This window comes from Panicum virgatum, chromosome 9K (assembly GCF_016808335.1).
Source record: "Panicum virgatum strain AP13 chromosome 9K, P.virgatum_v5, whole genome shotgun sequence".
Classification (NCBI taxonomy): domain Eukaryota; kingdom Viridiplantae; phylum Streptophyta; class Magnoliopsida; order Poales; family Poaceae; genus Panicum; species Panicum virgatum.
In genome coordinates this window covers 50,982,845-51,003,978 of record NC_053144.1, presented here as the reverse complement: position 1 = coordinate 51,003,978, position 21,134 = coordinate 50,982,845, and the positions used below count along the sequence as shown (strand labels likewise).

General features: G+C 46.6%; 3 protein-coding genes and 1 non-coding gene across 4 annotated transcripts; 2 read left to right on the top strand and 2 right to left on the bottom strand.

Annotated features, from left to right (window-relative positions):
* Nucleotides 1-2,183: 2,183 nt before the first annotated feature.
* Nucleotides 2,184-3,388, bottom strand: LOC120652062 (antifreeze protein Maxi-like). Its single transcript, XM_039929757.1, has one exon. The coding sequence runs from the start codon at nucleotides 3,177-3,179 to the stop codon at nucleotides 2,487-2,489; it is 693 nt and encodes a 230-aa protein (XP_039785691.1). The 5' UTR covers nucleotides 3,180-3,388; the 3' UTR covers nucleotides 2,184-2,486.
* Nucleotides 3,389-7,475: 4,087 nt separating this feature from the next.
* LOC120653070 lies at nucleotides 7,476-7,614 on the top strand. Its single transcript, XR_005666759.1, has one exon. It is a non-coding gene; the product is annotated as a small nucleolar RNA Z247 (small nucleolar RNA).
* Nucleotides 7,615-11,785: 4,171 nt separating this feature from the next.
* Nucleotides 11,786-13,533, top strand: LOC120648098 (uncharacterized mitochondrial protein AtMg00810-like). The gene is made up of 2 exons (XM_039924857.1): nucleotides 11,786-11,917; nucleotides 12,412-13,533. The coding sequence occupies exons 1-2, from the start codon at nucleotides 11,786-11,788 to the stop codon at nucleotides 13,531-13,533; spliced, it is 1,254 nt and encodes a 417-aa protein (XP_039780791.1).
* A 5,374-nt stretch (nucleotides 13,534-18,907) lies between these two features.
* On the bottom strand, nucleotides 18,908-19,819 carry LOC120648097 (antifreeze protein Maxi-like). Its single transcript, XM_039924856.1, has one exon. The coding sequence runs from the start codon at nucleotides 19,817-19,819 to the stop codon at nucleotides 18,908-18,910; it is 912 nt and encodes a 303-aa protein (XP_039780790.1).
* Nucleotides 19,820-21,134: the final 1,315 nt, after the last annotated feature.

Below are 21,134 nucleotides of genomic sequence, written 5' to 3'. Positions count from 1 at the left end.
AGTTATATAAGATATTAGAAAGTGATGACAAAAGAAAAATATCTGATTGTTGGTCACATGTGATGGTATGGTCCAGTGGTAGGGGAGGGTACACGCAAGGCTGAGGTTGTGGGTTCGAATCCTAGTAACGCCGGAAAAAATCGCACGCGCGCATAAAATCGCTCGACTTGCCACTTTTTGATTTTTTTGCACAAAAGGAAAATATTTTTTTGATTTTTATTTCCGCAAATATTTATTTTAGCATGCAAAAGAATGATGCCCATCACCTATGTGTTGATATAGGTGACGGGCTAAGAATACTATAGGTGGCGGCTCATACTGATGCCCGTCATCTTTTACGTACATAGGTGATGGGCTAAGAATACTATAGGTGACGGCTCATACTGATGTCCGTCAGCTTTTACGTACATAGGTGATGGGCTTTTGCCCGTCACTTTTCTGTTCTAATCAGTGACGATGTACAGGTGACGGGTGTGATGCCCGTCACCTTAGGGAGATGACGCCCGTCACTATAGGTCTTTTCTTACATAGTGCGAGTAAGAGGATTCTGGATTATATAAAGATATGTAAGCTTAATTTGTGGTGTCTTTTGTCGGGTACCATAACTATGGGGCACCCTAACCTAGGACTAAAACTCCCCCCAAATAACGACGCAAAACACAGCCTAGCATATGGCCCAAATTCTCTTCGGGCACGAGAATCTCGAAGTACACACTTGGCCCACGGACCAATGCCACGGTACGGTCCATCCGAGGCCTCACCAGCCGCGGAGCGATCTCCACCTCGCTCGATGGCTCCCTGCCGAGGCCCCTCGACGTGTAGGCGATCTCCGACTCGCTCGAGGCTCCCTCAGCAGAGCCCTCTGCGGGCCCTCGGCAAGGGGGAAACTCCGCCTCGCTCGAGCCCCCCTCGGCAGACTGAGGAGGCGGCCCAACCACCCGACGGGACGGGCACATTTACTCGCCAACCACTTCACGCATGAGGCGGGAATCAGGCGGTGTCAGGCGGCGTCGGCTGGCGTCGGCCATCATGCCGCACAGCGGACGTGACCGGCGTCTCATCAGCCTGCGCCCGCTACTGTGCCGTTGTTCCCAGCGCGGAGCGGGTCTGCAGAGCCCTGTGCGTACTTGCTTGACGCGCTCCCACCACTGTGCTACCAACCCCTTGTACCTTTCTCCCTTGCAGGACCCTTGGAGGGCATGGGCAACGATCCTCGAGCACAGTACGAGCCTCGACCGAAGCAGGACCGGCGCCTTTAACACCCTCGATGCCCCACCTCATCCGACGTGGGGTTCTGCACACTTCTACAGCTATCACCATGCCGTTGACTGGCGCCACAGGACAAAGACGCGCTCCGGGCATGGTCGCAAGGATTCGCAAGGACGATGACCACGACTTACGCCATGCTCCACAGCGCTCAGCGACAGGGAGGACCCACTGTTCTCCCCCGGACCAAGGGGGGAGAAGTAGACGATCTCACTGATCCCCCATGCATGTAACCCTTCTTCCTTGAGCCTATAAAAGGGGGAGGGGGGAACGAAAGGAAAGGACGACGAGAACGCATGTACTCACTCCACCGATATTGGCACTCGCCTCAATCACTTCTAGTATACCTAGAAACTTGGGAGCTTCTCTCCCTCTCTCGCCTCAGCTTGTACCCCCTACTATGAGCACTTCGGTACAAGTAATACAGTGCACACTCCTCTGCTGGACATACGGTCTCATCGGCCGGAACCAGGATAAACCCGATGTCTTTGTGTTTCTTCTTGCATCAACCATCTGGAGACCGGAACACGCAGTATATTTACTAGTTGGTGCTAAACCGCGGGGTCAGGACATCGACACCTTTCGGCTAATTTTGTGGTTTGTAATTTATTCTACAAAATTGTGCTTTCTAAAATGTTATTATATATATATATGTGTGTGTGTAAATATATATGCCAATGTAATTAAGCAACTATAGCACTCAATCTCTTCAAAAGCCCATGCGTACATCACGTGATGAACCTACTTCCATGTCAGGAAAACGACTGCCACTACTGCTACTATATAGTACCACTACTTAATTATAGAAACAAGTTTCCTTTTGTGGCAATAGTGCCACTTCAGTTTGGTCATTATATTGTTCATGCAGATGACCAATTTAAGCACAAGCAGATCACCAAGTCGGGAGACCGGCCGAGGAAAAAGAAACTTACACATGCAAGTCGTTGACAGAACATACACATGATGCTGTACATAGTACTCCGTATAGGCGTACTGAATCCATGTGTTTTTCAAGCAATGAGAGAAGACGCTGAGCACCAACTAGAACATACAGTATTCTGATCGAAAGAATTAAAATTCAGATACAACAAAACATGTGCATGTTTGATTTGCAGGCAAGGCATTCTCCATAGAGATAGATAAGTTTCTCCTAGTAACAGTAGTAGATAGTAGTAGCATTATTAGTGCTTCTACGATCTGGCCCACCTAGTCTGTGCACATCAGTGGAGCTGGAGCACCTTCGCAGCCAAGTAGGCCAGTAGCGCGACGACAAGCCCAGCCAGAAGCATCCTCCCGCATCCGGCCCCGCCGGCGCCGCGGCGCGCCTTCCGCGCGCTCCGCACGGCGGCGTAGTAGCTCTTGGGGCTGGCCTCGAACACGGCGCGGGGCACGCGCGCGCCGCCGAGCCCGGGCGCCTTCATGGTCCGGCAGGTGAGGGCGCACACGGCGCCGCCCAGGAAGGCGACGGCCACGAGCGCCAGCGCGAGCGCCGCGTACCCCGCCGCGGCGCCGCGGCCGCGCGCGAGCCACTCCACGGCGCCGCCCGCGAACTTCTCGGCGGCGACGTCGGGGAGCTTCTCGACGGCCGCGGCGGCCAGCCAGCCGTAGGCGCCGCGCAGGAGCCTGGCCGCCTCGTGCACCCACGGGCCCGAGGCTTCGGCCGCGGAGCCCGCGACGCTCCTGGCCGCCGCCGCCGCCGCCGCGGCGCCGGTCGGGAGGGTGTCGGCGGCGACGGCCCGCGCCGCGGCGAGCCAGGCCCAGAGGTGGGCCACGAGCCACGCGGCCGAGGCTCTGGCCGCCTCGACGGCGGCGTCCCTCGTGACGGCCGCCGGGAGCATCTCGGTGGCCATGGCCCTGGCCGCCTCGACCGCGCCCACCACGACGGCCGAGAGGTTGGCGATTGGGATGGCCATGGCTGCTGGCTTGCCTCCCTTCGCTCTGGCCTTCGGTTTGCTTTCTTCTCCCCGAGAGCTGGTGAGTGAGTGGACTTGGATGATGGGGGGAGACCGGCGGGGCTTAAAGCAGGTGGCGCCGAGGCGGTAAAGAGAAAAAGAGTGGAAAAGGGTAACCAAGGCGGCGCCCACTTGATGGGTTGCCGAAGAAAAGCCGCTTGCTTAGCCATGTTGTGTTGCGCATGTGATTGGGCACAACAGTTGAGCAGCTTTCAACAGATCAAATCGGGATTTGGGGCCGGGCATTGCAAAGTTACATTTGAAATTTGGGCGTCGCATGCGAATCAAATGGTGGTCTAATTATCATTATCAGCGACTGAATTCCGCTTCACCAACACTATTCATTCTAAATGTACCACGGTGATTCCTATTGTGTCAAGCTAATTATTGAACAACTGTATTTGTCATACATTTTCTCTGTCAGTCTGTTGTATCGTGAGTCTATCGTCCACCTCTTCATGCGCCAACACACGGCTTCTCCGTCTCTTCTTCCTCATGCTTGGCAAGCTCCTGCCGTCGCCACCATGTACACGAACACCGATCCTATATGCCTGACGTTCTCAACATCAGGCAAAGTGCTAGGTCGATTCCAATGACAGATAATACTTTACAGGAAAACGAAAATTCGCAAAGCTCCAAGAATAAAACGCAACCCAAATTCATAATGGTAGAGGTCTAACGATCAGCGAATCAAATTTGGTCTCAGAAACACTAATGATGCACAGCCACAGCACTCCCACAACAAACACCTGTATTTGCCACATTACATCTCTGTTGGATCGCCCTCCTCTTCAGGCTCTTCTTGGCTTGCTCCTGCACACTGCCGCCAACATGTACACCAACACCTATCCTATATGCCTGCCGTTCAGACTGGCAAACTGATCCTACATAAAATTAAATTCGCATATACAAGAATAAAGCTAATGTAGCAACGACAGGCAAAGTGCAATGCCGATTTCGATGACAGATAATACGTACTAGTAAGAAAACGAAAAATGGCACAGTTCTCTGAATAAAACGCAGCCCAAATCCATAATTAGTGATGATACGCTGACTGTGCAGCTACGACCGAACTGAGAACATGACATCCTGCCCGTACCACTACAAAAAATCTGGTGATCCATGACGATTAAATTTCGTCACAGGGTTCACGGCGCCACACCCCCGCGCGCACGCCAAGGCACCCACGCCCGCCGAGCGTTCCTCCCACTCCTCATCCTCCTACTGCCGCCGGCCGGAGCCCCTGCCAGGCCCGGATCTAAGCGTGTGGGAGAGAGAGGGAGAGAGAGGGAGAGAGAGAGGTGAAGCATCGGCGCCGCCGCACTGACCACAGGTGGAGGTGGAGCTAGGGTACAGGGACTCGGCTGACAGGTGTTTATACCACTCGAGAGGCAACCCCGATCGTCGGATCGGGAATCGACGATGAGAAATAACTGGGCCGTGGCAAGCCGAGCGGAAAGAAAAGGCCCAGACCAGCTCTTTGGGTCCGTTTAACCAAATGTAATATTTATTCATAAACTAGAAAGGAACAACGAAAACAAAAGGCAAATTATACAAAAAATTATCTTATATGGCCTAATACCTTTTTTACATGTTGTAGAATATATATATGTTGTGTCCTAGAAATTTCAAGAATTTTCAAACAGATTTATTATTTTCTACCATTTAAATGAATTTCTGCATTCTTGTTGAATGTAATTACTATTTCAACTACAAGTATCTTTAATAATATCTAAAAACATCCTAAAAATATATTTTAGGTGTATCCTTTCTATTATAGCTCATATCCTAAAAATAGAAGAAAATTTTAAATGTTTGTTAGGGATAATTCAAACTTCAATGCACAAATTTATTGAAAATAAAAATAATAATATCCAAATTCAGTCAAACAATTCTACAAATTGAAATGACACTGCATTTTAGGCCTATAAGCTTGTCAAAAAAATTTCATATGATTTTAATAAAGTGACACTATACATTGTTCACAAATTGATATATCTCTCATATAGTTCCCTATAACTCAATTCAAACTTTGAAGTTTTATACAACTTAAGTTATATATTTCTCATATACACCTCAGATTTGGACACAACCTTAATTTTACGTTCTTGTTAACATTTGTAGATTTATATGGCCACTTTTTGTGCAAAAAAAAACAATTTTTTTCTATTTTTTAACTGACTAATTAATACACCCTTGTGAAGTAACTTGTAAAATAATTAATTTATATACACCTAATTATATTTTTACATGTAATAGACAACATCTAAGTTTCCATGTAGAAGTTTCAAGAATTTTTGAACAGATTTAGTATTTTGTACCATTTAAATGAATTTCTGCATGCTTATTGAAAGTAAATTACTATTTGAACTACAAGTATCTCAAATAATATCTAAAAAATCCTCAAAATTGAATTTGATGTGACATTGCACTTTATGCATTTTTATGGAAACTAAACATTATTAGGGGTGAAATAAAATTGTAATCACTATTTTTTGAGTTACACAAAAATTCATACAAAATAGACAATTTTCAGTATTTTAGTAAATAAAAGAAAATGGTCAAACCCGCTTCATACATTACATGGGCCGAAATCATCCCACACCTGCACAACATCAGGCAGTAGGGGCAATAATCGCACGGCTCACTAAGGCCCAGATAGCCTTCTCTTTTCTTTATTCAAAGCATGTATTCAGACTATTAAATATATATCAAGGAAGGAGAGCACAAAAAAGGAGGCGGCGCAGTGGTAGCTGCGCTCTCTGTTGAGCGGAAGGTGGCCGGTTCGAATCCATGTCTGCGCCATTTTTTCACTTTTTACCATTTCAACTCTATTGCACATCCTATAAGATTAGGCAATGCCAGCGAGTAGTGTAGTGGTGGGTAAAATATTTTCGTAGTGCAGGATCATGAGTTTGACCCCCTGCATGTGCAGCTCCGAAGGTGTTTTTTTTTGTTTTTATTAACCGCAACCCTGGGGTGGTGATCTGGCTTGCATTGAATCAAGAGAAAGCTTGTATAAATATGGTGAGTACCAATAGATATTTGTATAAATAAGAGAAGTAAAAACTTAAATTAAAAATGAAGAATGTCAAAAATAACTATGACGATTTCTATGACATTAATATTAAAACATCATGTTTTGTGGGCTCAATTATGACGAATTCAATAAAACATCATATTTTGTGGGCTCAATTATGACGAATTCAATAAAACGTCACAAAGTTCTGGGCCTAGGGTCCATACATTCAAATTCGTCATAAATTGTGTGCAATTGTGACGCTCAACTAAAATGTCATGAAATTTTCGTCATAGATCACCATATTTCTTGTAGTGTACACAAGACCAACCGATTAACAAAACACTAAACAGTAATAGGTAACGGGGCGCCAAACACTATACGAAAACGGGACTGCAACGCGGGAGGACGGGCTCAGCGTCGTCACACGGCCATGGCGACCACCGATGCTGCTGCGGCAGCGGGACCGACAGACCGGAGCACTGTTAGATAGATAAACATGTAACCGTATCCTTGAGTTTGTTACGTGTATCTTGACCGGTTGTTGCATAGGATATCTGTTGTAACAATGCATGAGTCATGCATTGATTAGTTGTAGATGAGATCACGTATAACAAACTCAAGGATACAATCTTGTACACCACGCAGGGGGTTGTTCCCTGCCTATTTAACAAAGGTGCGGCCTCCTACGGGAGGTTCAACGCTTCCCATCTAATCTCACATTGTAATCAGAGCCATCCTCTAAACACACATCCACCATGTCGAGCTCATCCTCCATCGCCGGCGTGCAGTCCTCCTTCGGCCACCCGATGACTGAGAAGCTCACCAAGTCCAACTTCGCCCTATGGAAAGTTCAGGTCCTGCCTGCTATCCGAGGAGCACAGATGATGGGCTACATCGACGGCACTATCGTCGCCCCACCGCAGGAGATCGACGACAGCACCGAGAAAAAGCAGAAGATTCCCAACCCGGCATAGGCCGTATGGCTGGCACAAGATCAGCAGGTCTTCAGCTATCTCGTTGCGTCACTATCTCGTAACGTCCTGGCGCAAGTGGCGAACTTCGTCACCGCGCGTGATCTATGGAGAGCCCTCGAGGAGATGTTCGCGTCCACAACGCGAGCACGAGCGGTGAACACTCGCATCGCTCTCGCCACTACCAAAAAGGGAGCCCTGTCCATCGCTGAGTACATAGCCAAGATGCGTGCTCTCGGTGAGGACATGGCAGCTGCTGGTAAGCCCCTCGATGATGAGGACATGGTATCCTACATCTTGACCGGACTCGATATCGAGTTCAATCCAGTCGTCTCGGCGGTGTTGGCTTGAGTGGAGCCGATCACCGTCACGGAGCTCCTCACCCAGCTCCTTGCGTTCGAGCAACGCATGGATCTCCTCTACAGCGGGAACCCGGGCTCCTCTTCAAACATGGCCTCTCGGGGCCGTGGTCGTGGAAACCGCGGCGGCCGTGGTGGACAAGGAAATCGCGGCCGTGGCAATGGTGGTCGTGGTCGCGGAAAAAACAACTACTCCAACAAACCCAAGGTGAAGTGTCAACTCTGCAAGAAAGAGGGACATGTTGTGCTGATTGCTGGTACAGGTTTGAGGAAGACTTCGTCGTTCCTGAAGAAAAGAGCGCCAACAGTGCAAGCACTGGCTATGGCATCGACTCCAACTGGTACGTCGACACCGGAGCATCTGACCACATCACCGGGGAGCTAGACAAGATGATGATCCAAGATCAGTACACGGGTGGAGTGAAAGATTAGACGGTAACGTGGATAGCCAAACTCGGCTTACCACGGCTTCATGTTATATAGTCCAGGCTACAACAATCTCGGCGTGATTTACATGGAGTTCTGTTACAACTTGTGATACGTGGAATATGGTTCAAACTACATCTATCTCTAGGACTAACCATCCTTATGCGTATCACATTAGGATTCGCTTATACACTTATATAATCTGTGTACAAGTCGTTACATGAAAACATAGATTATTTCTAACAGCCTCCCTCAACCTTAACTTGGTTTGTGTTCTAGATTAAGGTTGACTTTAAACTCTTCAAAGTTTCTTGCCGGTAGAGCCTTTGTAAAACCATCTGCTAACTGATCTTGTGACCGTATGAATCGAATCTGTAGCTGCTTCCTTGCTACTCTTTCTCTAACAAAATGAAAATCTATCTCTATATGTTTTGCCCTTGCATGAAACACTGGGTTTGCTGATAAATATGTGGCACCTAAATTATCACACCAGAGACATGATGCTTGTTGTCGTTTCACTCCCAATTCTGCTAACAAAGCTTCAACCCAAATTATCTCAGCCGTAGCATTAGCTAGAGATTTATACTCGGCTTCTGTGCTTGACCTTGAAACAGTGGCCTGTTTTCTTGCACTCCAGGATATTAAGTTGCCACCAAAGAATACTGCAAAACCTCCCGTTGATCTTCTATCATCAAGGTTTCCTGCCCAATCTGCATCGGAGAATGCACTTACCAAAGTTGAATTGGACTTGCTGATTCTTATCCCAAGATGAACCGAACCATTTACATATCTCAAGATTCGTTTGACTGCAGACCAATGTACAGTGGTAGGTGCATACAAAAATTGGCAAACCTTATTGACAGCAAAAGCCAGATCAGGACGTGTAGGAGTAAGATATTGCAAGGCTCCCACAATACTTTTATATCTAGTACTGTCTTCAGGAGACAGAAGCTCTCCATCATCCTTGGATAATTTTTCAGTGGCCGACAGAGGTGTAGGGGATGGCTTGCACTTCTTCATTCCAGCTCTTTGCAGAATATCACATGCATATTTTCCTTGTGATAGTACAATGCCTCCCTGGGTCTGTTTCACTTCAATGCCTAGAAAATAATTGAGATCTCCTAGATCCTTCATGGCAAAGTCAGCTCGTAAATCTTGAAGTAATGCTGAAATAGCTTCCGGAGAAGAGCCCGTGACTATTATATAATCAACATAAATAAGCATGAAAATAGTCACATTCTCCTTGAAATAGATAAACAAGGAAGCATCAGATTTCGATGCTTTAAAACCAAGATCATATAGCTTTGTACTGAGACGAGAATACCAAGCCCGCGGTGCCTGCTTTAAACCATAGATTGCTTTATCTAGTTTGCAGACATGATTAGGAAATTTTGCACTCTCAAAACCTGGTGGTTGCCTCATGAAAACCTCTTCTTCAAGAACACCATGCAAAAACGCGTTCTGCACATCCAACTGCCTTAAGCACCAATTCCTTGAAACAACAATTGATAATACTAATCTTATAGTAGCAATTTTTACTACCGGACTGAAAGTATCTTCATAATCAATTCCATATCGTTGCTTGAAACCTTTTGCTACCAGCCGGGCTTTATAGCGATCGACACTGCCATCTGATTACCTCTTGACCTTAAACACCCACTTTCAATCAATAAGATTTATGCCTTGCTGCTGAGGAACCAAATGCCAAGTATTATTCTTGTGAAGTGCGCCCAACTCTTCTTCCATAGCTTTTAGCCATCTATCATCACCAAGTGCCTCATGAACATCTCGTGGTTCTCCTGTAGAAGTAAGCATACTATATCTAACAGTACCATCAGTATAAGTTTTAGGTTTGGAGATCCCACTTTGTGATCTTGTCTTTGGACGTTGAGGAGCTGTGGCTGAATCAGCAATTTCTGGAGAAACCACAGAGGATTCCGTTGGAGGAATCATGTGCGCTGGTTCTGCTACCGTGTCGCCATGTGAAGCGCTCCCCGCAGCCGAGTCCGAAACAGCTGATGGCGACGGATTTGCTCCTGTAGTCCCGAACAGTCCAGGCAGTCCTACCCCCCTGAGTGATCCGGGCACGGGCGAATCCGCTTGAGATCCAGCACTGACAGCTGCAGGCGTATCAACAATGGAGTTTGTGCCTGCGCCAATTTGTTCTTCTGCTCCCATATCTTCTCTGGTGTGCCTCAAATTTCTTGCAGAGATCAAGTTCACACAGCCAATGGGGCAGGTATAAAAATCGCGCACACTGGTCGTGTTATTTGTTATACCCCTGAAAGAAATCTCCTTCTCAACAATGTTCTACATGTTCCCAGTACTACAAAGAATCTCATCTTTGTCCATAAACTAGCTGCTGACAATGATGCATATTTGGAATTTCATCCAAACTCTTTTTTCATAAAGGACCAAGCAACGAAGGGAACCCTTCTGGAAGGAAGGTGTAAAGGGGGTCTCTATCCTCTACCAGTCGCCGCTCTCAAGAATAAACATGCTCTGAGTGCTACTGGTGCCGTCAAACCAACCCTGGAGAGATGGCACCATCGCCTTGGACACCCCTCCTATCAAGTCATTCAGGAAGTCGTCAAGAAGAATAGTTTGCCTTGCTTAGTTGAGTCTAGTTTGAATCCAGTTTGTGATTCGTGTCAGATGGCCAAGAGCCACCAGCTACCCTATCCCAAGTCATCAAGTCAGTCTGGTTTTCCCTTACAGTTAGTCTTCTCAGATGTATGGGGACCGGCGTGTGATTCGTTTGGGAAATATAAGTACTATGTGAGTTTCATCGACGACTATAGTAAATTCGTTTGGATCTATCTTCTCAAACATAAATCTAAAGTGTTCCAATGATTTCATGAGTTTCAAGCTCTCGTAGAATGACAATTTGATAGAAAAATCCTCTCCATGCAAACCGATTGGGGTGGCGAATATGAGAAGCTTAACTCCTTTTTCAATAGAGTCGGCATCTCTCATCTTGTCTCATGTCCCCACGCTCATCAACAAAATGGTGCAGCTGAAAGGAAGCACAGATACATTGTTGAAGTTGGTCTTTCCCTTCTAGCTCAATCCTCCATGCCCCTAAAGTACTGGGGTCAAGCCTTCCTAGCAGCTACCTACCTGATTAACAGAACCCCAAGCAAAGTGATTCATCACCAAACACCTCTCGAATGACTTTTCAATCTGCAAGTAGACTATAATTCTCTTAGGGTGTTTGGTTGTGCATGTTGGCCAAATTTACGGCCTTATAAACCTCGAAAGCTGCAGTTTCATTCTAAGCGTTGTGTCTTCCTTGGGTATAGCAATCTCCACAAAGGTCTTGATGTGTCCACTAGGCGAGTCTACATCTCACGAAATGTTGTGTTTGATGAAGGGATTTTTTCTTTTTCGGATCTTAACCCTAATGCTGGTGCAAGGTTCACCTCGGAGCTTCTTCTTTTGCCATCGTATCTGCTAAATCCATCTAGTTCAGGGGACATACAGGTACACGATCATGTGAGTGATATGTCCCCTGGTAGTACTGATGAACAAACTCCAAGTGTGTAGGAAAATCCAGCTCAAACAACAACTCCATGGTGGCACAGCATGATTTCATGCTGTCTCCCAGCGGCGTCGAACACGAGGAGGATTCGCCATCGACGTCGGTACGAGGTGCAGGCGAATCCGCATCGGATCACGCGCCGCCTGCCGCGTCGTCGTCGTCGGATCACGGAGTGAGTCCGGGCGCGCCACCTGCTATTCACCTATCTGCTGAGCATGGGGGGACTGGATCCTCTGCGGCGCGGACGGATGGTATTGGATCCTCTGCGGCACAGGCGCATGGTGGCCTCGGATATTCTGCGGTGCAGACTGAATCTGGTTCCGATGCTGCGCAACATGCAAAAGATGCATCCACTCGCCCTAGGACTCGACTTCAAGCAGGTATAAGTAAACCCAAGATTTATACTGATGGTACAGTCAGATATGGTCTTCTTGGTAGCACTGGTGAACCGAGCAACTTGGAAGAGGCATTGCATGATGAAAATAGGAGGCAAGCTATGGATGCTGAATTCATAGCGCTTTAAAGAAACAAGACATGGAGGCTAGTACCACCAAAAAAAGGGAGGAACATTGTTGATTGCAAGTGGGTTTACAAGATCAAAAGAAAACCTAATGGAACTATAGACAGATATAAAGCAAGACTTGTTGCCAAGGGCTTCAAGCAAAGATATAGACTTGACTACGAGGATACATTCAGTCCTGTGGTCAAAGCAGCTACAATCAGACTTATACTTTCTGTAGCTGTGTCACAAGGATGGAGTCTCTAACAACTGGATGTGCAGAATGCGTTTATTCATGGCGTTCTAGAGGAAGAAGAATACATGAAACAACCTCCCGGTTATTGTGACAAACTCTTTCCTGATCATGTTTGCAAGCTAGACAAGGCACTTTATGGTCTCAAGCAGGCACCAAGAGCATGGTATCATCGGTTGAGTGTGAAGCTTCAAGAATTGGGTTTCAAGCCGTCCAAAGCTGATACCTCACTTTTCTACTACAGGAAAGATAATCTGGTCATGTTCATCTTGGTGTATGTAGATGATATCATAGTGGCAAGCTCATCCACCGAAGCTACAAAGGCTCTACTTCAAGCTCTTAAATCTGATTTTGCATTGAAGGATCTAGGTGATCTGAGTTACTTCTTGGGAATTGAGGTGTCGAGAAATGCAAATGAGTTGGTACTCTCGCAGGCCAAGTACACAACTGATGTGTTGAAGAGAATCGGAATGCTCAATTGTAAACCTGCCAACACACTGATGTCAACTACAGAAAAGTTGTCAGCTCATAATGGGACTCCTCTTGGACCCGAAGACTCAACACGTTATAGAAGTATTGTTGGAGCTTTGCAGTATTTAACATTGACAAGACCAGATATCTCCTTCTCGAATAAGATTTGTCAGTATCTTCATAAGCCGACTACTGAACATTGGACGGCAGTCAAACGTGTGATGAGATATCTCAAGCACACATTGGGTCTTGGACTCAGGATATCCAAGTCAAATTCCACACTTGTGAGTGGTTTTTCAGATGCAGATTGGGCCAGATGCATTGATGATAGACGGTCAACAGGAGGTTTTGCTATATTCCTTGGTACAAATTTGGTCTCATGGAGTGCAAGAAAACAAACTACAGTCTCAAGTTCAAGCACTGGGGCAGAGTACAAGGCAATGGCAAATGCAACTGCAGAAATTATTTGGGTACAGTCATTACTCCAAGAACTTGGAGTCAAGAGTCCATCATTTGCAAGATTATGGTGTGACAATCTTGGTGCCACATATCTCTCAGCAAATTCAGTGTTTCATGCTCGCACAAAACACATAGAAATTGATTATTATTTTGTGAGGGAAAGAGTTGCACAGAAACTTCTTGATGTTCAGTTTATATCTACTCAAGATCAAGTAGCCGATGGGTTTACTAATGCTCTAACAGTTCAGAAGCTTGAAGAATTCAAGAACAATCTTGAGAGAACCAAGTTGAGATTGAGGGAGAATGTTAGATAAACATGTAACCGTATCCTTGTGTTTGTTAGGTGTATCTTGACCGGTTGTTGTATAGAATATCTGTCGTGACAATGCATGAGTCATGCGTTGATTAGTTGTAGATGAGATCACGTATAACAAACTCAAGGATACAATCTTGTACACCACGCAGGGGGTTGTTCCCTGCCTATTTAACAAAGGTGCGGCCTCCTCCGGGAGGTTCAACGCTTCCCATCTAATCTCACAAGCACGCCGAAATACTGCGCCACGTTCGCCTCGAAGACGCACCGAGGGATCATGGTGACTCCGCCGGCACCTGGGGCCGCCATCATGGCGCCGCACACGCCGGTCGCGGCGGGCCCGAAGCAGAACGCTAGGCACAGCCCTGCCGCGACGGCCACGGCGACGGCGGCGTCGATCTTGCCCTCCTTGGATTTGAAGAAGGAGGCGGCAGCGGCGGCCGCCCTCTTCAGGGCCTCGTACACCATCGCGGCGGCAGAGGCAGCGGCGCGGAACAGGCCGGAAAAGAACCTAGCCACCGCGCGCGCCGCTCTCTGGCAATGGACGCCGCTAGCGCGGACGCGGCGTCACAGACGACCTTCACGGCCGCCTTTGCTACTTCGCGTACCTTGCTCAGGAAACCTCCCAACGCTGACGACGAATGGCTAGTGCCTAGTCGGGCGCCTCGCGAAGATGGTCGAGAATTCGAGATGGGATTAGGGGATGGTGGAGGCCCCCGATCTTTGGTGTGATTTATAGGGCGAGCCCGACGCTTCGTATTCTCCTCCTCGGCAACTCTTGGGAATCCATGCAGGCGGTCATAATTGCATCCAGATGACCGGATCTCTCGGCCTCGAGGATAGCAAAGGGTTTCGTTTTGGAAGCCCAAGAGACGATCGAGTTTCCCTGTCTTCATCAATGGCAGGCGGCGGTGTGCTCTTTTACGGGCCTTCAATGAGTTAATTAGCTGGCCCGATGAACTTCCAATATCTTGGATGCTTTTGGTACTCGTAGCTCAAGAGTGAGAGTATTTTGGTTACTGAAAAGTCTTTGTAGAATATTTTTCACTTCTATTTTTCGCACAAACTTTTATCAATTGAGGCTATCAAATCAGCATCATTTTAGAAGTACCATGAAGTATACGAAACGTCTCTAAACTCTGGCTCACATAAATATATTAATACTAGGTTTGTGCCCGTGCGTTGCAACTAGTGATAATATTTTTTAAATAATACACAGAGAAGACGAAACATATGGTACATTTTAAGGTTTATTGATGTTCACATGCAACCAACTATACAAATAGTTTTCAAATTAAACAAGCTAAAAACCACGATATCCAAATACCCAAAACTCACTTTCAAATGGTTTCTTATATAGATTGAGCAATGCAATCTATGAGTCTCTTTATCCATAATTATATTCTTCCTCGTAGTATTCTTCACCTACGCCTTAGTATCAGGTGAGCAGCGCCAAGAAGCAACTTCAAACCAAAAGTTATTTATCAGTTTCAAAATATTCAATCGAAACAAATATATAAAACAAAATATGGTTATATTAACATGGCAGGGATAACTTTGACACGGCCTGTGGTTAAAGAATGAAAAGGCCGGAGCACCAAATTGTATAGCTTCTCAAGAAATTTAACTAAATGGTGAAAACATTTGGCAATTACCAATTTTGACTGTAAAAATATTACATACATTAGATGGCAAGTCCTTTGTCAATCATGCAATTTCAAAATGATGAATAAAATACTGTTCTAGCTTAGTCACATGATCAAGTAGTTACGAAAACTACAATTTTGGTTCTCTAATGATCAATCTTTTGGTACAATATACTGGTAACATGCAAGCTGCTCACAATCTATTTCTTTATACCATATCAAAATGCTCTAAAAGAGCAACATGTCAAAATTAGCATTGGTGATAATTTTAAGATAATGATTAATGAAAATAGTTCAAATCATCTAAACAACCAGTGAGAGCATAAAAGGGATCAATGCAGCAGTGATGAGCTTTCACCTATCATATATACTCAACAATGCTACTGCCAAGTGCCGATCATCCTTGGCAATGCATTCTAACTTAACCTGAAAACTCAGAAAATGGGCATTTCGAAAATTGCACATCGAGCAATGCTGGAAGAGAAAAATCATATCCTAATGCTATTTTCCAGGTTGAACACTGTCAGTTTTCCATGACAGCGACAACCATTCATGTTTTTATCAGAAAAGTAGTCAAGAAGGTTGTTTATCATTGCTAAGTTTTGAACCAACAAAGGAGAACACCGATAATTTCTGATGAATTGAACAGAAACAGTAAGTATATCATACCAAAATATCCTTTTTAAAAAACTAATTCTTACAGCATGACATGTTTTGGTTAGCGGCTACATTCACCTTTGTGGTGCTCAAGATGTGTAAATCTGAACTTCCCAATGCCTGCTACTATTGATATTGAGTCAATCCTATACACATATAAAATGATGTAATCCTATGCAAAAAAAAATTCCTCAACAGTGTCTTTGCCTGTACCATTTTATACTTGAGCAAATGGTCACTATCGTAGAACAAGAATAGATCTCTCACAAAGCAAAACAAAAAGGTATGCAACAAGAATCAAAACAAGAGTACTGGGTTGTGTGACAATCCAGGCATGGCTCACGTATGAAACCAATTCAGCTTTTAGCAAGGAGCTTGTTCAAAATCCCAGTGACACCAAATAAGAGTTTGGTAAGGATGCTGAGGTGAGGCCGAACACAAACCTGACCAGCACCAGCACTCCAGTAGGACAGGGCCAAATACGTTCACTATCTCCACCTCTATTGATCATCATCAACAAACTTTGTGAGTGTTCTCCAAAAAAGTAATATAATGCTACTGCAGGAATTGCCCCTTCAGGTAGTAACGAAGCTTCATTTAGAATATAGACACACAGTAACTTGCTGCACTTAAGCAACCTGGGATGAGCCAGGCATCAAGCGCTGGGAAAGAATCAGAAAGACATTATCTAGATGGTTCAATAATGCAATGAAAACCCACTCCTCGGTAAAATAGTATAGTTGAACTGAGCATCAAGCTAAAGTAAAGCAACCAAGTGTAAATTTGAAGTCGGACAACTGAGCATCTAATTGTTTACATAGTACAAACAGTTGCTAGCACTGATTGATCAAATTGAAATTGATAGATCACTATTGCGCACAACCATCGATTGGCCAAATTGAAATATTTGCATAGGCCATACAGTGGCTAACACTGATTTTGCCAGGAATTTGAACAATCTATCTAACCTACTAACTGGTCAGATCAGGAGCTCAAAGTTTTAGAGAAGCCATGGTGCTATTGCAGGGGCAGGCATGCAAGTATGCAACTTCAGCAGGTTGATTAAGAAAAAGAAAAATGAACTGATATATCATATAAAGAGAAACATCGTCTAAAAATGAGATCAGGATGCTCATCAATTGAAAACAACACACGCTACTAAAATGGTTGCTGATCAAGGTATCGGTGAAATCAAACGATTCCCACCACGGAACCTGGACATGCCCGCGTAGAGCCAGGGACTGAGGCAACGTCGTCGATCCCGCTGCCCGCTGGATTCTCAGCAACAGCGCCCTTGGTCGCACTCTTCGGCCAGCTTACAGGTGACCAAAACTGTTCGGAAAAAAAGATGGCGTTGGGCGATGACCTGGCGGCTCACAGGAACGCAAGGGGCGGACGGGGAGGTGATGTTGGTGGAAATCGCCGCCGGTCACTGTTCGGAGGGATGCAGGGTGGAGGGAGCCGGAGATCCGACCACGGGCCCACGGCGAGCGGCAGCTCAGCGGCCCATCGATCCGCGCGAGTGGAGGTCGGTGGATCCGCGAGCAGCCCGTCGATCGTCGCGAGTAGACGTCGGGGCGCACATGAGACGGTGGGCGCCGGCGACGTCGGCGCGCGGCGGCTCAGCATCCCATCGATCCGCGCAAGTAGCATGGGGATTCACGGAGGCAGAATGGAGGACATAGCAAAGTGCAGGCAAGGGGAGGGTGGTGGGATGGGACTCACCGAAGCGGATCGACGGATAGGGTTTTGCAAGTCGATCGTGGCGGCGCTCCGAGGGCGGTGGGGACGGCGGCACCGAGGCAAGGCGGCATGGGCGTCCGTCATGGCGCGGCGGGGATGGCGGTCACCAGGCGAGGCAGGCCAGTTCGTCAGAGGTGGAACTGGCGACGGCGACAGTGATGGCAGGGATGATGCCGACGGCTAGGGCGGAGGAGTATGGCGTGGCCGACGTATTCGATCGGATCGGAGGGGGAGTGCAGGACTGGGGAAGTGGGCGGGGCGATGAACGCGTTACGGGAAGACGAGATTGAGGCGCGATCGGCGAGATTCGCGGGCAGCGCCGTTGGTAGGGTAGGACGATTGAGGCGAGCGACGTACGATGGGGCGGGGGACGGACGAAAGACGACTGAAAAAAACGTCACCCTTACTCTCTTTTTAGCGTGGAGATAGAGATAGAGATTCCTATCGGTGTAAAATTTCACTACCTGAGTGTAAAAACATTGCACAATACTGTTTGTTTCATAAAGCCTTAGTACTCATCACTGACATCGCCAATTCATTAGAAAATTGCTACATATAATTGCTCATTGGAAAAAAAATGTAGAAAACACATTAGTAAATTAAGAAGAATAGAAACCATTGGGAAAATTTGTGATCATTGACATGGCTCTCGGTGAAGGGATTTTAAAATTGGTAGAGCAAGTTTAATAGATTCTCTCTTTCACTTAGATATAAATTGACTAGTAGCCCATCATAATACTTACTCTTAAGAAACTTACTTCATGTTGTGTCGATTCCGGCACGTTTATTGGCCCTTCCACTACATGGGAAATTGGCATCTTTCAGATACAGGCCGCAGTTCATGAACAAGTCCTGCCACTACATGGGAAATTCGTGAAAACTCGTGCTGATTTCAACCTGAGAGCATGCTGTAGAGACACAAATGGAAATGAATTTAACAATTTTAGGGCTCTAGAATATGCTATTAGTAGATTCAAACGTTTAGTGCGATATCCTCTTAAAAATGAAAAACGTGCTCAGGCACGGCCGTGAAAAAAAAACATTTAGTGCGAAAGACAAATTATGGCAATAACATAAATGGCTACACCAATTCATTCAGAACTCAACTAATACCATTAACAGAAATGGTTTCTCATACTACATTATAGGATCAGCTGATGCTCATTGAGATTCAGCTTGGTTGGGGAACTCAGACTCAGAGGAAGACCGGTACATGCAAGGATGAAGGATAAACCATCAAGAGCTGCACGTTCAGTTCATATGGCAATCGCGCTGGGGCGGCGCGGCGCATCAGGCGCCCAAGCCAAATGCTTCAGCTAGCCGCGGTTTCTAGGCCAACAGATCGGAGCAGGCGAGCAGCCTGAAATAAAACGCTGGGTTCGCCTTCAACGCCGACTTGAGGATCAGCTGAGAGGCGCCGCCGCCACCTGGAGCCTTCGTCACGATGGGATCGGCCGGTGCACCTGCACCTGCAGCCGGCGCGGCCCAGAACGCCGAGTACAAACCCGCCGCGACGGCCACGACGGCGATGGCCGCCTTGACCTCTGCCGGGATCACCAGAACCGGGAGCTTCTCCAAGAGCGGGATCAATCTCACTATGAACTTGATATCCACCACGACGGCTGATTCCGCCGCCGCCGCCGGATTAGTGGTCCTTGCGGCGGACGCAAGCTCCGGCAGCGCGGCGGCGAAGGCCTGTCGTTTGCCGGCCTGGACGGCGGCCGAGCAGGCGGCGTCGAGGGCGGCCGCGACGGTCGCTGCGAACGACGGGGCGCAGGCACCCCCACGGAGCGCCGCCGCCACAGCGTCGAGCCTGCTCTTCGCGGCCGCGGCCGCGCCGCTGACGAGGAGCTGCTCCACGAGCTCCAACACCTTGTCGCCGGCGGCGCGGGCGGCACGCTTCAGGGCCCCGCAGGCCGAGACAACGGCCGAAGAAGCAGCGGCTGCGGCTGCGACGATCAGCCCGGACACGTAGCTCACCGCCGCCTCAGCCGCTTTCTTGACAGACGCGAGCGCCGCGGATGCCGCCTTCTGGACGGACGCTAGCGCCGTGGGCGCCGCATCACGGGCGCCGGCGGCCTTCTTGGCCGCGTCGTCCAAGACGCCGTTGGAATCGCTTTTCTTCTCTGCAGCGGCGTTGATGTCGGCGGCATGGCTTTGCTCCCCAGCGGCGTGGGCGGAATCCCCGTCACCGGAGAGAAAGGAAAAGAAGTCGCTAAGCTTGCTGGCGAAACCGCCCATTGCTGTGATAGGAGCGAGGTGAATTGGCGAGAGGATTATTTCGTGTGATTTATATAGCACACAGACCATTGAGAATTGAGATCACGAATTAATTTTGGGCCTTTATGTTTTCCATGGAGTGTCGCTTGGGAATTGGAGTAGGCCGGTTGGGCGCATGTGTACTCGCGCATGGAGTAGGCACGGATAGCAGTGGCCGAACTGGTGAGTTTTTTTTTCCCGAGAAATCTGGGTGAGAAATTAAAGGGCAGACAAATATATATGAAATAGTCAATTTTGTCTTTAAATTTTTAACCTAAACTCAACTTGGTTCCTAAGGCCAGTTTCGGTGGGAGTTTCATGAACTCAGATACCTAGACTGGGAACTAGGTAACCGTGGCAGATGAGTTTCATGGTGATGAAACTCTCCTTACATCCCATGAAACTCCATCATTCTTTCTCCTTGCCACATCAGCAAAATTGATGATATTTAATGCCATAAAACTCTCCATGAAATCCCTACTGAGAGTCTGAGACTGGCCTAAGAGCAACTGAGCAAGTATTATAAGAACTCATAACCGAGCTGTATGAGGTGCCCTATCACATAAATATTAAGCTGGAAGAGAGATGAGAGGAGATGAGAGAGAAGAGAAGCAGTTTGTAAACTTTCAGCCGGCTGAAACACAAATTCAAAGATATCATGTGAGAAAATAAGGTGAACCATGTATTAATGATATAACCACCTGCCAACTAAATTATCAGCATATTATATGAGTGGGCTGTTATATACGGCTGCAAGTGATATGGAGTATCATACAGCCAACTGCCGGCTAAATTATGAGCTTTGCTCTAAACTACCACAACAACCATTTCAATCCTTAAACTTCTTCATCCGACTCAATTTAATCCTTCATCCTGCGCAGCATGCCATGTTGGCATACCTTATCACATCTAGTCATTCATAAAAAAAATCAACATTTCTATAAATTTGATCATTATTTACGTTTCACCTTGACAAAACTAATGTATAATTTTTGAGGAAGAGAGTTGATACAAACATATTTATTATACATGCAGAAAAGTTCATTTTTATGAAAATATTCATGTAGACACAAATTAAAATAACATCTATTTAAGTATTTGATTGACTCCATATATACTTTTTCTACTATGTAATAGTTTGTTGGTATTTGATATTACTTTAATTAGATTTACAATCTAAAATGAACAATCTTTGTTGACGGAGGGAGTATGCCATAAAATATTAGAACATTCCTTCATTGCCATTTCCTTACAATATTTGATCTATATACAAAGTTTTTTGCTATTTATTAACTAT

Excerpts from the sequence above, each read along its gene's own strand:
- LOC120652062 (XM_039929757.1), bottom strand. The coding sequence starts at position 3,179 with ATGGCCATCCCAATCGCCAACCTCTCGGCCGTCGTGGTGGGCGCGGTC.
- LOC120648098 (XM_039924857.1), top strand. The coding sequence starts at position 11,786 with ATGGTATTGGATCCTCTGCGGCACAGGCGCATGGTGGCCTCGGATATT. Across the intron at positions 11,918-12,411 it reads TAGGACTCGACTTCAAGCAG|CTAGACAAGGCACTTTATGG; the intron begins GTATAAGTAAAC and ends CATGTTTGCAAG.
- LOC120648097 (XM_039924856.1), bottom strand. The coding sequence starts at position 19,819 with ATGGGCGGTTTCGCCAGCAAGCTTAGCGACTTCTTTTCCTTTCTCTCC.